This window comes from Trematomus bernacchii, unplaced genomic scaffold (assembly GCF_902827165.1).
Source record: "Trematomus bernacchii unplaced genomic scaffold, fTreBer1.1, whole genome shotgun sequence".
Taxonomy (NCBI): domain Eukaryota; kingdom Metazoa; phylum Chordata; class Actinopteri; order Perciformes; family Nototheniidae; genus Trematomus; species Trematomus bernacchii.
Window position 1 is genome coordinate 57603 of NW_022987828.1, and position 14079 is coordinate 71681.

General features: G+C 37.7%; 1 protein-coding gene across 1 annotated transcript; it reads right to left on the reverse strand.

Annotated features, from left to right (window-relative positions):
* Positions 1-6537: 6537 nt before the first annotated feature.
* LOC117499698 (spermatogenesis-associated protein 48) lies at positions 6538-13307 on the reverse strand. The gene is made up of 8 exons (XM_034152275.1): positions 12908-13307; positions 10626-10717; positions 8887-8969; positions 8352-8490; positions 7673-7740; positions 7087-7128; positions 6871-6978; positions 6538-6643 (listed from the first exon to the last, which is right to left on the reverse strand). The coding sequence occupies exons 1-8, from the start codon at positions 13305-13307 to the stop codon at positions 6538-6540; spliced, it is 1038 nt and encodes a 345-aa protein (XP_034008166.1).
* Between the last annotated feature and the right edge of the window lie 772 nt (positions 13308-14079).

Here is a 14079-nt window from a genome sequence, read left to right on the forward strand (position 1 = left end):
GTCACACAACTTTATTGGGTTAGTCGAAAGCAATAATATTAAGTTGAACATAATCTGTTGACATAACATTTAATTAAACTCAACGTTTCCGTTTTGTCAGTGCAGGTTGCCCATCTCTATGTCTCTTTAGAGGCTGGCGGTGTGGGGATTGTAGTGTTTACAATATTTGGCCCTTTTTACAAAACAAAAGACTGGCTCTAACAATATTTGTATGCAAATGTGCCTTCAAATGGAAGCAGATTTGTGCAGAGGGCTTTTTCAAGGTGACTTAATTCTGCAGCCTTTAAGGTTTTACTACTTGCTGTAATCCGCGGCGGCAAATCAAACATAACCCTGAGCTCCTCCGGGTTAATCCACAACCTGAAGCCAGCCGTGTTGCTGTAATTAATATCATTACCTGGCAAGACTCAAAACATCATCAGGCGATGTATCCGGTCGACTACGGAACAATAGGCTCCGGCTGCTTCTTATTTCATGGATCTTTAAGCAGTATTCACGGTTTCACATTTGGAAGCACGAGCAGCATGTAACCCTTAATTGGTTTCAACACCTTAATAAGTCAAAGGCGTTCAAGACTGATAATCACATTAAATAGTCCAATTTATCTATAAAGTCAATTGCAAACTGAAAAACTCTCTTTCTTTAGGAATGCATTATGCTGTGAGGATGTCAGAGTAAATTAAATTCCCCCTCTGCACACTAAAGCATCTATTTCCTTATGGTAATTATCTGCTGGAATAGACGTGTCACTAGAAGGAGTCAGGCATGCTTGACATTTAGCCTTTTTATGGAGCGGCGATGAGTAAAAATTAAGATGAGGGAGAGGAAATTAATCTGCAGCCCAGGCAGGCATTGAGAGATCCTGGAGGATAGGGGCTGAATCAATCATGATGTTTGTGAGCCTGTTTTCAAAAGGAGTCGGTGATGAGATTCAGACCACAGGCTGGAAAATCTGAAGGTGGGGGAGGGGGGCGCATTTAGAAACCAGAGTTGCTATAAGGAGGTTTATGCAGTTTGTAATGGTTTCAACACAACACTAAACATTAAAACGCAGGTACAATACAACATTTTAAAGAAACCATTTTGGAAATGAGTTTTCTTTTGCTGAGAGTTGGAGGAAAATATTGATGTTATTTCCATGTCTTGGGATAAGAGCTATCCGGAGATGTCAACATTAGTATTTTTTATTTATTTGAGGTGCTGAAAGGTACATTTTTCAACCTTTTGACAGAGCTGCTTCAGCCGTTTCCCTGTTTCCAGTTTCCCTGTGTGTGAGCGGTGTCAATCTTCTCATTTAACTCGGCAAAAAAGCAAATAAGTGTATTTTCCAAAATGTCAAACTGTCAAACTGTCAAAAACATCTCCAAACGTCCTCAATAATGAAGGCTAATTCCTCAATCATTTAAATAATGGGGGATCATATTGAAGGCTGGCTTCCTAAATGTAGGCTTTAAGTGAAGATTGTCCAGCACATTAATTGGTGGTTACTGGACGTCAATCACCAGGAGGGCACCCTCTAAATATAGTGCATTGTAAAGGAACAGATACATCTTAGTCAGTATTATTTATTACACTGATCATTAATGAGACATTGTGTTCAAATAAATTGTGACCAATGTGGGGCAGGAAGAGTATATTGTGTTCATACAACTGCAAATGGAATTCAGTCATTACATTACAGTTACTAAACCCAGTGATGCTGCTGTTCTTTAAGTTTAGGACTGTACTGTCTTACCAGGAGTTTGATGGAGGCTGATATCAGCTTGCTCTCAGTTGTCTGAGGAGAGAAGGACAAGTCCATGTAAGCTTGAGTTAGTGGAGGTGTTGGGAGGCAGATGGCATCTAAAAAAGGTGAAATGGGAATCCTGGTAACTTAAAAGTGACTTTATTAAAATTAGAATTCTACGCTGGCTTGGCAAAATTGCCAATTAGCCTTTGGAGTCATCTGTTCGCTCAGAGTTTTGGACGTGTGAAGGCTGTGGCCTCACTGTGAGGACAGGACTGCTATTACTAAAACGTAAAGGCAGACTTGTTAAAATAATGTTTAGTTTAGTTTTTCTACACATGGCACTAGACAAGAAGCGTAGAGGATTCTAAATATTTTAAGCCATCTTTGACCAAATCGAATTCATAAAGATCATTAATTGTGCCTTTTGAGTAACTAAGTAAACGAATTGAATGCATTCTCAATGCGTAATGAGTAATGATAACATTATTAATGCAACTTGACCAAACACTACTCTCCAAAATGTCTCCTGGAGATCTGAAGGGTGCTTTCCACTGTTTTAAAAAAGGACACTAGATCAAAACTCAGTATATCTCCGCTTCTGCTGCTTCAATTCAGTCGACAAAGTGTTTGGTAGAATATTCTGCATGCACCTTTTTTTGATTTCACTATTTGTTAAAGTAATTCAATGTAAAAATGGCAGATAATTGTATTTTTAGCCGTTCAAACGTGGATTTTCCTGCTTTTCTGTGGATTATATAATATTAAATAGAGTTTTCGACAAAAACAAGAAATGACCTAGGACTTTGAGTAACTGGGATGGATGTTTTTTTCCCCTTTTTCTAACGTTTTATATACCATGTATGGATTAATGCAGCAAATCATTGAAGTGAATCATTGGATGCAGCCCTAAATCTGTATGTTTTTTTAAATGTAATGACAATAAGATAATGTAGTTGCGATGTGGATGGGACTTGTGATGCATCGGTGATCACAGAACCTTTAACGCCCAACAAGTAGAAATCCTCGTGAAATGTAAATCAAACAACATATATGTAGATAAAGAGAGACAGGAAAACCAGCTCTTCCCTATTTCCTGTCTAAGCGCAAAGCGGCACAAACCACAGACATAGAGCTATAGCTGGCAGGCACTTCATAATAATGTCCATTTGCATTGCAGTCACATCGAGAGAAGCAAAAGCCTCTAAATGATGTGTGCAGCTCATACTACAGAATGCATTTAATGTGTACTTCTTGAGCAAATTATCTTAGGTTAATAAAAAAATATGACTCATAATGCATCTCTTATACCTGGTTTTTATACTGTTAATTATCTCACTAGTGCATCAAATCCTTACTTCCCTAAATATTTTCTGTGTTTGGACCCTTTCTCTGCCCTTCTTGATAGACACACACACACACACACACACACACACACACACACACACACACACACACACACACACACACACACACACACACACACACACACACACACACACACACACACACACACACACACACACACACACACACACACACACACAGTGAGCAGGCAAGTGAGTCAGTGAGAGAGCGAATGTTTAAGAGGACAATGCGAGAGCTCACTACCCAGAGTTAGAAAACCACTCATCTAAATCAGGGAAATTATGATAATGGAGCATCTCATTATTCTCCAACTCTCTCCGAATCAGTCACTGACATCACATCATTATAGACGTATTCATACAAACAGATTGGATGGCATAAAATGGAAGCAGGCACCTTCAAAACTTTCTCATCGCCTTTGTCTAAAGCCTCCCCGGCTGCTTGTGTGTGACAGGAAGTGCAGGTCTCAGGAAGGGGTTGCAGGGGGTCGTGGCGGTCACCATTCGTGACAGGGGGGCTGCGTGGCCAAAAGAAGGACTCCCCAAGTCAGTGATTGTCCTGTGAAAATATCATAATTCTGAGTCAGAAAATCCTCATTTATTTAGATCAAATAAACACCAAAGGCTGCTACACACTGATACTTAAAAAAACACCAGGCACTTGTGTAAGAGTGAGCTTTGGCAAGCAGAGATCCTGAGGACGTCTGACCGTTGCAACAGACAGTTAATCAATCCAAGTGCTTGTCTTTTTTTCTGTTTTGGGGAAAAAATATGGGAGGCCAGCCTAATCAGCAGAGGAAACAGATCTCAGCACCAGGAAAATGGATCTAGGTTGTGAAAAACCACGATTACCACGAGCTGCTCTGGATCCAGCCATCTGGAGATGCCTGCTCCAAAAGCCGGTAAAGTTCCCGCAACTGGGGCCCGACTAGGAAACAGGTTGCACCTCCTTAACAGACAGGCAACACTCCCAGAGCGGAGGGAGGTTTGAGTGTTAAAAGCTTCCACTTGGTTCATGTACACTGACGTTATTGCTGTTAATATGTTACATTTTCTTCAATTAAATATTCTCCGTTGCTTTTGATGGCATGATCTGCTTTAAAATCTCCTCTATGCAATAATGTTATTTTGCCCTCAAATTAACCCTCTTGTCATTTTCTCCCCAGTTTTCCAAGACTTCCAATTTCCCTCCTGTCTGTCTTCAGGAACGACATCCATTGTTTTTTTCATCTCTGGCTGAACATTTCCAATTACTGTAGTCTTTACAAACTGACCATTAACTTGTATCTCACCGGCCCACTCATCCAATACAATACCATACACATTTAGCTGATGCAAAAGCCTAAAGAAATGCCAGTCAAATACATATAAAGAAGAAAAGCTAAAATACTTAATAAGAAAAAACAAATATTATAATAATAGTAATATAAAAGTCATCGTGCTAGTGGGATTAAAAATCGTTCTCATTTTATCCTGTTCTCTTAAAAGATGTCTATTAACAAATATACATGTTATTTTCTTGATTTCTTAGTGATTTGTTAAACAACCAATTAATGCTTTAAATTAGTACTGCAAATATATATTGATAATATTCAAATATTAAATTACCAGCTAACTTTTTTGATAATCCATTCATCTGTAATTTTAAATAAAAACTCAAAATATAAATCAGATGTTTCTGATTCCAGCTTCTTAAATGTAAATATCTTGTGTTTTTTATAAATCCTTCCTGACAGTAAATGTAATATCTTTATCCATAGTTTTTTGGACAAAACAAGACAATTAGGACGTCATCTTGTGCTTTTAAAAACACAGACCAACATCTTTTACCATTGTCTAACATTTTAGAGTGCTAACAACTATTCGTTTATTCATTAATGAAAATAATCTTTACTTGCGGCCCTACTTAAGCTGCTTTTTGGGTAATGATAAAAATACATCTCAAGAAATGTATACTCCTGAAATGAAATTTAAGGAAATTCTTTCTTCTAAAAAAGCATTATATAGTACTTTGAATAAGAAAAATAAAGCTGTGAAAACAAATTGTCCTACATTTTCTAACCCTCTGATGTCTTGATATCAACGATGATAACTCTGAGCTGTATTTCATTTCCAATGAATAGCAGTAAAGTAGTGAATGAGCACATCTGTGTGCACATCTGTGTGCTGCAGCCAGAATATAACTGGAGGCATGGTATCAGTGGAGAGCATTAGAGCGCCCTCCAGTGGACAGTGGTGAGCTATGATTTACACCAATGCAAAAATAAAGTGGTTGGCAGTATTCATATAAAAAATATAAAACATTTGACTAAAAGTGGCCATATCAAATGTTTTAAATACTCAAGTCAAAGTCCTGCATTTAGAATCTTACTTAAATAGAAGTACAAAAGTATTTGCATCAAAATATACTTAACGTTTCAAAAGCAAAAGTACTTTTTTCAGAATCACATATATTAAAATACTAAAATGTGTTAATTAAAGCTAATAAAGGTGCTTTATTTAATTACTTTATATTGTATACTCTTGCTGGATATCTTATATCTTACCTATAATAATATGTCAATATGTTTATTTATGAGTGGCTTTCAATTTTGTGTTCGTAAATAATCTGAACCTATAAAGTAACTAACGTGTTTCAAATAATTGCAGTGGAGTAAAAAGTACACTATTGCCTTCCTCAATGTAGTCGAGTAAAAAGTGGAGCTGCCATCCATGGAGGATCTTTACTCCCAGCGGCTCAGGAAGAAAGCCCTCAGGATTATAAAAGACCCCCATCACCCCAGCCACAAACTGTTCTGTCTGCTGCCGTCTGGCAGGCGCTACCGCAGCATCCGGACTAAAACCACCAGACTCAGGGACAGTTTCATCCCACAGGCCAGAAGACTATTAAACACCTGAACTGCTCAAGCAATATCTGTTAAACACCTGAACTTTGAAACAACATCCATAACATTCTTCTGGCTGCTACTTAGAAATTATTCATCTAATATATCATATTCCAATCACTTGTATATAGACTCTTATTGCACTATTTCTATTCTATTTTATTTGTATTTACATTATTTTATATGTTATATCTGTTTTATTGTGTTGCACTGTTGGAGGAGCCTGTGACCTAAGATTTTCATCGACATAACTACACTGTAGCTATGTACGAATGACAATAAAAGCCTTGAATCTTGAATCTTGTATAAAGTTGAATATACTTAGGTAAAGTACAATTACCTCAAAGTTGTACTTAAGTTCAGTACTTGAGTAGATGTACTGGTGGTGGGAGAAAGACATCTCAGTGAATACAACAAAACAGAAAGAAATAACCATAAAAATATCATGAGAATGATCAATAATTTCTAGCAATGAATAAAATAGCACTTGCTTTGAGTCCTTGTCAGATAATGGCTTATTTTGCTGCCTAAGTGGCCTCATAAAAGTTAGTGTGAAGACTCACTCAGAGGAGCGTGCAGGCCGGGAGACAGCTGGGACGGAGACTGCAGCCTCAGCAGAGTTAGCATACGCAGCCCTGCCTGTATATCCAGGGATGGTGGTTCGGCTGGCACAAATCACAAGTTTACACATTATTTATCAGGATCTGTTACAGGAGGCTGAACATCACCGCGTGAGAGGAATTTCAAAGGCTGAGGCTGCTCCAGAATCTGCTTTAGTCACCCTGGGTGCAATAAAAAAACATTTCAAGTGCAAAACATATTTCATGCTGAATTAATAGCACTCTTGAGATGCGCGGCGAAGGAGTGTGTGTGTCATAAAAGTGTGTCTCACCGTGCTGTAGGCACATACGGGGGCACCACGCTCCTCTTCAGGGTCAGTGGGAGAAAGTGTTGGTCCATGTTGTCGATGTTATGCATGTTCTCAGAGCCGATCGTACCGCTGCACATACATAAGATCACCAAGGTCAGCTCTGAGGTCACTATGGATTGGATTCATGAACTCATGCTAACATATGTGTGAGTCATTTGCTCTCAAACATGTACTCACGTGTACAAAGGGATCTGACCTGATCTCGGACATCCACTGCAGCTGAATAAAGGAGGGAGGGGTATTGCTTTAAAGCCGGTGATCATTATTAAAAGGATAGTTGAGGGAGATGTTAGGTTGTTTGAGGTACTTATCCATAGTCATTGTATTACCTTAACAAAAAGGCCCACCTAGAAAATTCGATTTCAGTCGAAGTGTTCTCTGTATTTAGAAGATTGTCAACGCTTATCCTTCATTGATCGAGGCAGCGGCAGGCCAGCAACTTCCGTGTTCTGCGAGGTAAAATGACTGTTTTTGTCAATGGAGTCTGCCGGCTTTGAAGAGACAATACATAACAGCCTACAGTAAGTGCCACAACAGAAAGGTAAAGTGGTGATAAATATATAATTACAGTGTACACTACAACTCGTATTATTTAGGGCCTTTTTCGGGAAGCTAAAACCACCTATCCACAGCACTCCTGTCTGTTTCTACAAACTGTAGAAAATACACTCACTATGGATGTTACCTCATTCAACCCAACTTCAAACTATCCCTTTTATGTAACTGCTCTTAGAAAGAGAGTCTTTGTTTGTTAAAAACTTACAATGATATTGGTTTCTTGGCATCACTCCTGGATCGAAGCTGCTGCCTGTTCCACTCTGCTCCAACAGACTTGGATAAGACAGCAAGGAGAGATCTTTTAGCAGAAGTTATCAGGGACCTTTAGTAAGAGACTCCGCTCTTTAAACCATATACACGTTCACTTTACTACATCAACACACTTATATACTGCAGACATGTGACAATGTTCACGTCGGTAAATGCTGCACCGCTGTTAACGATACCTTTCCCAAAAATCTCTATATATATTTAACTATAGGCTACTCATTAGTAGGAAACTCGCTTTTCATTTTGAGAGACTATAACAGTTTGTTTTGTATACTGTCAATACTTACAATTATTCTAGATAGTAAATAACTCCCCCCCACTTTTTGCTGTCCCTATTTTCTGTTTTGAGCTACTTTTGCTGCGATTTGTATTTGCAGCGTTTCATTTACGCTGCGCTTTTAGTAAACACTGCATATGTTTCATCAAGTTGGTGATTGTTTTTCTAAATGCTGCGCAGGTGTTGTCAAGTATGTGAAGATGTTTCTTCTTTTGCATGTGTTTTGGCACATTTGAGGTTTTAATATTTGCCTAATTTTTCAAAGTGAAGCGTGTTTCTCCCAATGTAAGTGTTTTGGGCTGTTTTCGGCCACCGTAGTTTGTTCTCCATGGCTTACCTGCCACAGCTGAGGTTGACTGTTGTATCGCTTCGATGAGGGACGCTCACTCACTGGGTCCGCTGTTTTTTCCAGAGTTGTTTCTGGTGCCTTCAAGCGCCGGGGTAACTTTGCATCCCAGCCAACTTCTTCATAACTCCTGAAAAAGAACGGAAAATTCCAGCCGTTAAACATCACAACGGATGGCCTTGACTGTCATTGAGTAGTTTGATTCCCAAAAGTTATTAGCTTTAATTTAAATACTTAAACAGCCCTCTTCATTGCACAAAGTATATTAGACAGCATATTAAGTGGGGAGCCAATTCTTCCCGGAGGCTTAACTAAGGCTACAGTCTTGCTGCATTATTTCATTGGGCAGCAATTAACACGACAAGAGGACACATTGCTCCCTGATGACATCACAAAATCAAACCTACTCACTCTTAATAGCCCTCAAGATAAAATGACACCATACATAATGGATAATGTAGGATGTATGCTTCATTTATCTTTACTAATATTGAAAGGAGACCATTAAAGGTTGCTGTGTGCAGACCTCTGTGTTGCAGAAGTGTATCTGAATCGCTGAACTGCCGCTGAGTTGTCTGTCCGCAGTCTCAGATCATTAGAGAAGACATCCTTAAAAAAATAAGAATTGTATTATATTGTCAGTGTATATTTCTTCAGGAAATAAGGCAGCAAGCGAGATTAGGATGCAAGATGCCTAATGGTCAATATTTGTGTTTATATTTTTAGGTTTTTTACCATCTATTTCTTTCTTTTTTATATCTTAATAAAAAAAATAGTTGACATAAAGATGTTTAAAAAGCTGTGTATATAAAACGTAATTTCCAACTGAATTCTCATGCAAGTATAGCATTAGTTTGTCATATAAACAGTATCATGCCTTATTCACCAGCCTAATGATCTTGTAAATTAACTCTGACTTGTTGGTCTGTAATGACTGTGAGTCCTACACCACTCCATACAAATTACCCTTAATTAAAATCCCTGCAGTAACTGTAAACAACTATCAAGGTCAAGATATATTCAGATAAAAAGAGACAGAGAGTCTACATTAGCACTAAACAGAAAGTAGAAGGGGAATGTCAGGCAACCATAAATATCAAATAATAATAATAATGAATTACATTTTTATTTAGAGCGCTTTTCAAGGCACTCAAAGCGCTTTACAATGACACATTACACATATTAGACATGTAACAGTTATTACTGTGGACAATACCCACAGGAGCAAATTATGTCAGGAATGTCAGGCAACGATAAATATCAAATTTAAGGGCAATTCATCAACATTTTTGTCTGGACCAAAGTGATTGATATACTGACGATCAGACCAAAATCAGGATATAATCTAAATCAGAGTACCTCAACTTTTTGCTAGCAAAGGACCCATTACAAGATAGAGAAAACCCTGATGTATGTCCCTTTTTACATCTCCGCAGCTATGCTCCGAGTTATGTGAAAGAACAACACAAGAGAAATGTATTATATAAATATTAGACATGTATAAAACATATTTGGAGATTCAGTGTTCGATTAGAATACAATCTTTTAACTTTTACGAATGTTCAATTTAAAAATGTGTTGCATTTGTTTAGAAAATGTTTAGAATATTTGTATTATGATATCTTAAATCAATGAATGTGAAAACTTTTCAAGACCCCTTGAGAATCACTGGTTTAAATATACAATAAAAGACAAAATGAAGACATAATCCAATATATACTCTTTTAAATAAAAATGAATTAATCAAACAATTTGATGTGTTTGTGCATCGACAAGCAGCACTGTGTTAACCCCTCTCCTCCCACGTCTCAAACTGCATAAATGCATCAATCAAGCCTCCACTCACTAAAAAGAAAACACTTTAAACTCTTCACTACAGCCTCTGCAAGCATATCCTAAACTTGAATATTTTATGTCAAGGTAATTATGATTGAAGTACTGTAGACTCAGAAACAAAATAATAAATCATGATTATGTTCTCAAATTGAACACCTGCCTACGCTTTATTAGACCCAAAGGGTGTGCTTATTAAATCTACTCTTTCATACTTAATATGTGTTTGTGTTGTGATGATGAAGTGGTTAATTGATCACTGATCTGATTTTTCTTTTTTATTATAGAAAGTGAACCATCATTAGTTCATGCTTTAGTTTGGAGTCTATTGAATACATATATTAATGGGATTTTTCTCATAAGAGTGAGAGTTAAAAGGAAAACTAAAGAACAATGAAAATAAAGATCTGTTGTACTTGTATCCTTACTTACCCGAGGTCCAGTGTTTTTTTCAGGGAATCTGCTGAACGATGCTGCTTTAGTCTTCAGTGAGCGTGGGTGAACTTCAACAGGATTGTTTGAACCTTTGGATGACACGACGACTATTAAATGTTGGGAAAAAGGCACACAAATGTCCCTAAAACTATTAACAGATTCTCTCAAGGCTAAATCAGCCACAATGGTGTCTTGGAGCAAAAATCCTCCATGGCCCATTGACCTCGCTTTCCTCCCATTTTCTGTGACTTGTAAATGAATCAGGTTTAATTACCCCAATGGCATGAGCCAACAGCAAACTACAGATGACAGTTTAATAAGACAGTGTTGTGTCTAGACTCTAGACCAAGAGACACAGATACCTTCTGTCACTCCTGTTCTTAATTACTACCTGCCCAGGCTGTGTTGTGTGTCAATTGGTTTGTGACAATATGAAAAGGTAGGCTAATAGTAAATATAGCCTACTGCCCTTGTCAAGGCTACAGTCAGGCTAGCTAGCATGTGTAAATACAAGGCCAAACCTGAATTATTTAATACATACACAAATATGAAACTGTAATAATAGCACAAAGTTATACTGACTCAATGTAAGGCTCCAATTTTTTTTTTTTAAATGTAGTGACGACATGGCAGAAACAAACGTTAGCTATTAACTAGCATAGAGCTATGTTAGCTATCAATTAGCTTGATTTGAGCCTGCAACACAAAAACAAATAGCATGTTTGCTTTAGTAAAACGAAATACTTACATACAAACAAATAGTGTCCAAGGTAACAAAGGAAATATATACATTTTATTCGGGAAAGTAGTCACTCTGTGTTACCATTTATAAATAATGTGCCTTCCACTAACACTGCAGCTGTCCATTGAGCAGAAGGGGGCACTGTACACAACATGTTATTTAACACTTTTAAAATGCAACCAAACTATGGGAAGGACAATTAAGGTCCTGGCTAAAACTAGATTAAATCAAGTCAAACGATAAACAATGTAAAGGTAGAAGTGCAGATATAACCTCAAGGCCCTTTTTAAAGTGTACATTTTTGTCATTGTTAGACATCAAGGGGTTGATTGTCAGCGACTGGCCGAAGAGGCTGTGATTCATATATTTGTAGAAAAAAGTCCTTGTTGTTTTTTATTAATAACCCAACGTCCGATGAAATCTTGTTTTTAATGAATACCATTCAGACAACATATTGCCCTTTGGGATCAAAGTGATCGATTGCAAACAATATTGATTATACTGCCACTTACTTGAAAAATGGTTTGGTCTATGAATATATAGTATATGTCTGCCAAAGGCCCAAGGTAATCAATTCCAAATGCTCGTATTTTCCAAACAACAGTAGTACAAAAGATATACTGTCAAATAAGACTAAAGAATGCAAGACTTCTTTTAACATTCAAGAAGCTGGAGGCAGAAAATGCTTGGCATTTTATTTGAAAAATTATTAAGGCGAAACACTACAGACAAAAACATTGGGTTCTTTTTTTTTGCACTGGTCAATTTTAAGAGGGGTATTTTGCTTTCATAACATGTCTTCTTTCAGACTAGTGGAAAGGAAACATCCAGCATATGAATGTACTTTTTTTGTTTGTTTCTGTTGATTTCTAATACATTGATAGTATTTACGATTAGATAATGCCTTAATCTGCATTTTTAGACATGACAACTTTCATGGTCAACTTTTATATTTTCACTTTTTTAGTACTGTTTTATCTTCTATTTTGAGATGTTTACATTGTACAATTGTTTATTTCTAATAATGTGGAATACTTTGTTTTACAGTACATGATGCTGCAACGTAAACATTTCCCAATTTGGGATTATTCAAGTATATCTTATTTTATCTTAACTTGTGATACAAAATACAAGTGTTTCAATAAATCAACTTTTGAGGTTTCATGTTGATATCTATAACTTGTATTATGTTAGTAGTGTAATTCACGTGTTGCGTCTCACAAAATGTTTGTACATTAATCTTTAAAGGCCATTATCTCCGAATTAGTTTTTTACTTTCATTCCCATAATCACCTAGACTCCTGTGACAATGAAATAGCTGCAAATTCATTTTTCATTTAGATGTATTATTCAATTAACTGATTCTTCAGTTTATGTTGTGCCCCTGAGTGTTTGGGGCCTGGGGTTTTACTGTAGGTAAGCCAACTTTGACTGCTGTAAATACACAATCCGATTCTGACCTGCCATAAACTGATAAAGTATTAATATCAATGGTGTTATTTGGAGCAAATGTATATTTAATCTTCTGTTATTTTACCATTGAGTCTGGCTCTAAAGGCGGCATCAGGGATCCTCCTGGAGTTCCAGGCCTTGTCTTCACTCAGGTCAACACAGACACCCGAGGCATTTGGAGCTGTTTGTGCCCTCTCTCTGAGACCAGGAGGCACCCGAAGTGCAGAGGCCACATGCTGGAAAACTATGAATTTCTGTCGACCTTTGACCCCTAGATCTACCTCCGCTCCAGCGCTGAGATGACCGCAGCAAGGATCCAGCAGGGGGACGTCATTTCGTAAAGGAGCCAGGTTGACATGCCCAGCAGGGGGGCGACATCCAGCATTAGGAAAGTTTGCCCGTGCAGTTTCCAGACTGGAGTTCAGCCGTCTGATGACGTGCAGCTCTGCAGAGAACGGCTTGGAGGGATCCAAAACGGCTGTCATTATTGCCCGGGATGTGTGCTTGGTATAACTGCTGTCAGGAATAATGATGCAGTGAGCTCCGGTCGCCCAGGGACAGTCTTTGTTTGTTGCTCAGATCAAATTACTGATATGCACAGAGGCAACATGACCTGCTGGCTGTGGAGGTGTGGTTCATCACATACCTTAGCACATCATTACTGTGAGAACATGTTATTCTGCAATATAATGGAGAACAAAGATCTAATAAACATCCCATGGTATCTGTATTGGAGGGCACACACCATTAATTCACCTCAGGGGAGCATTTACGACAATAATGTTTCCCCTGAGTAGATATATTTTTGCAAACCTTTAACTACTTATTTATCAGAATGACCAAAAACAAGGGTTTTGTCGGGGCGGCTTTTGTCCCTGGAAAATAACTACACTGAAATGTTGTTAATGAGGAGACTCGGCCCGCCTCAGGGTTTACTGCGCTGACCCAAGAGAATGATACATCTCTTCCTGTGATGGGTTTGGAATAGTTTATTTTCTTGAAAAAAAACCCAATATCAACAGAAGATAGCAGCTGTTCCTCCAAAACACCACTAGATAGAGCAAGAGAGCCTGTATTTTTCAGATGGTAACAACAGAAAATAAGACTGTCCTGTCCCTTTTGAATTAAATGACAATCCACAAATATTACAACAAAAATACACGTCCCTGTTGCAATATAATTGTTAAGGAATAATTCTTCTAGATATCTAACCTTTTACTCTGACATATGTTATCTCCTTTAAGGAAAGGCCTTGGT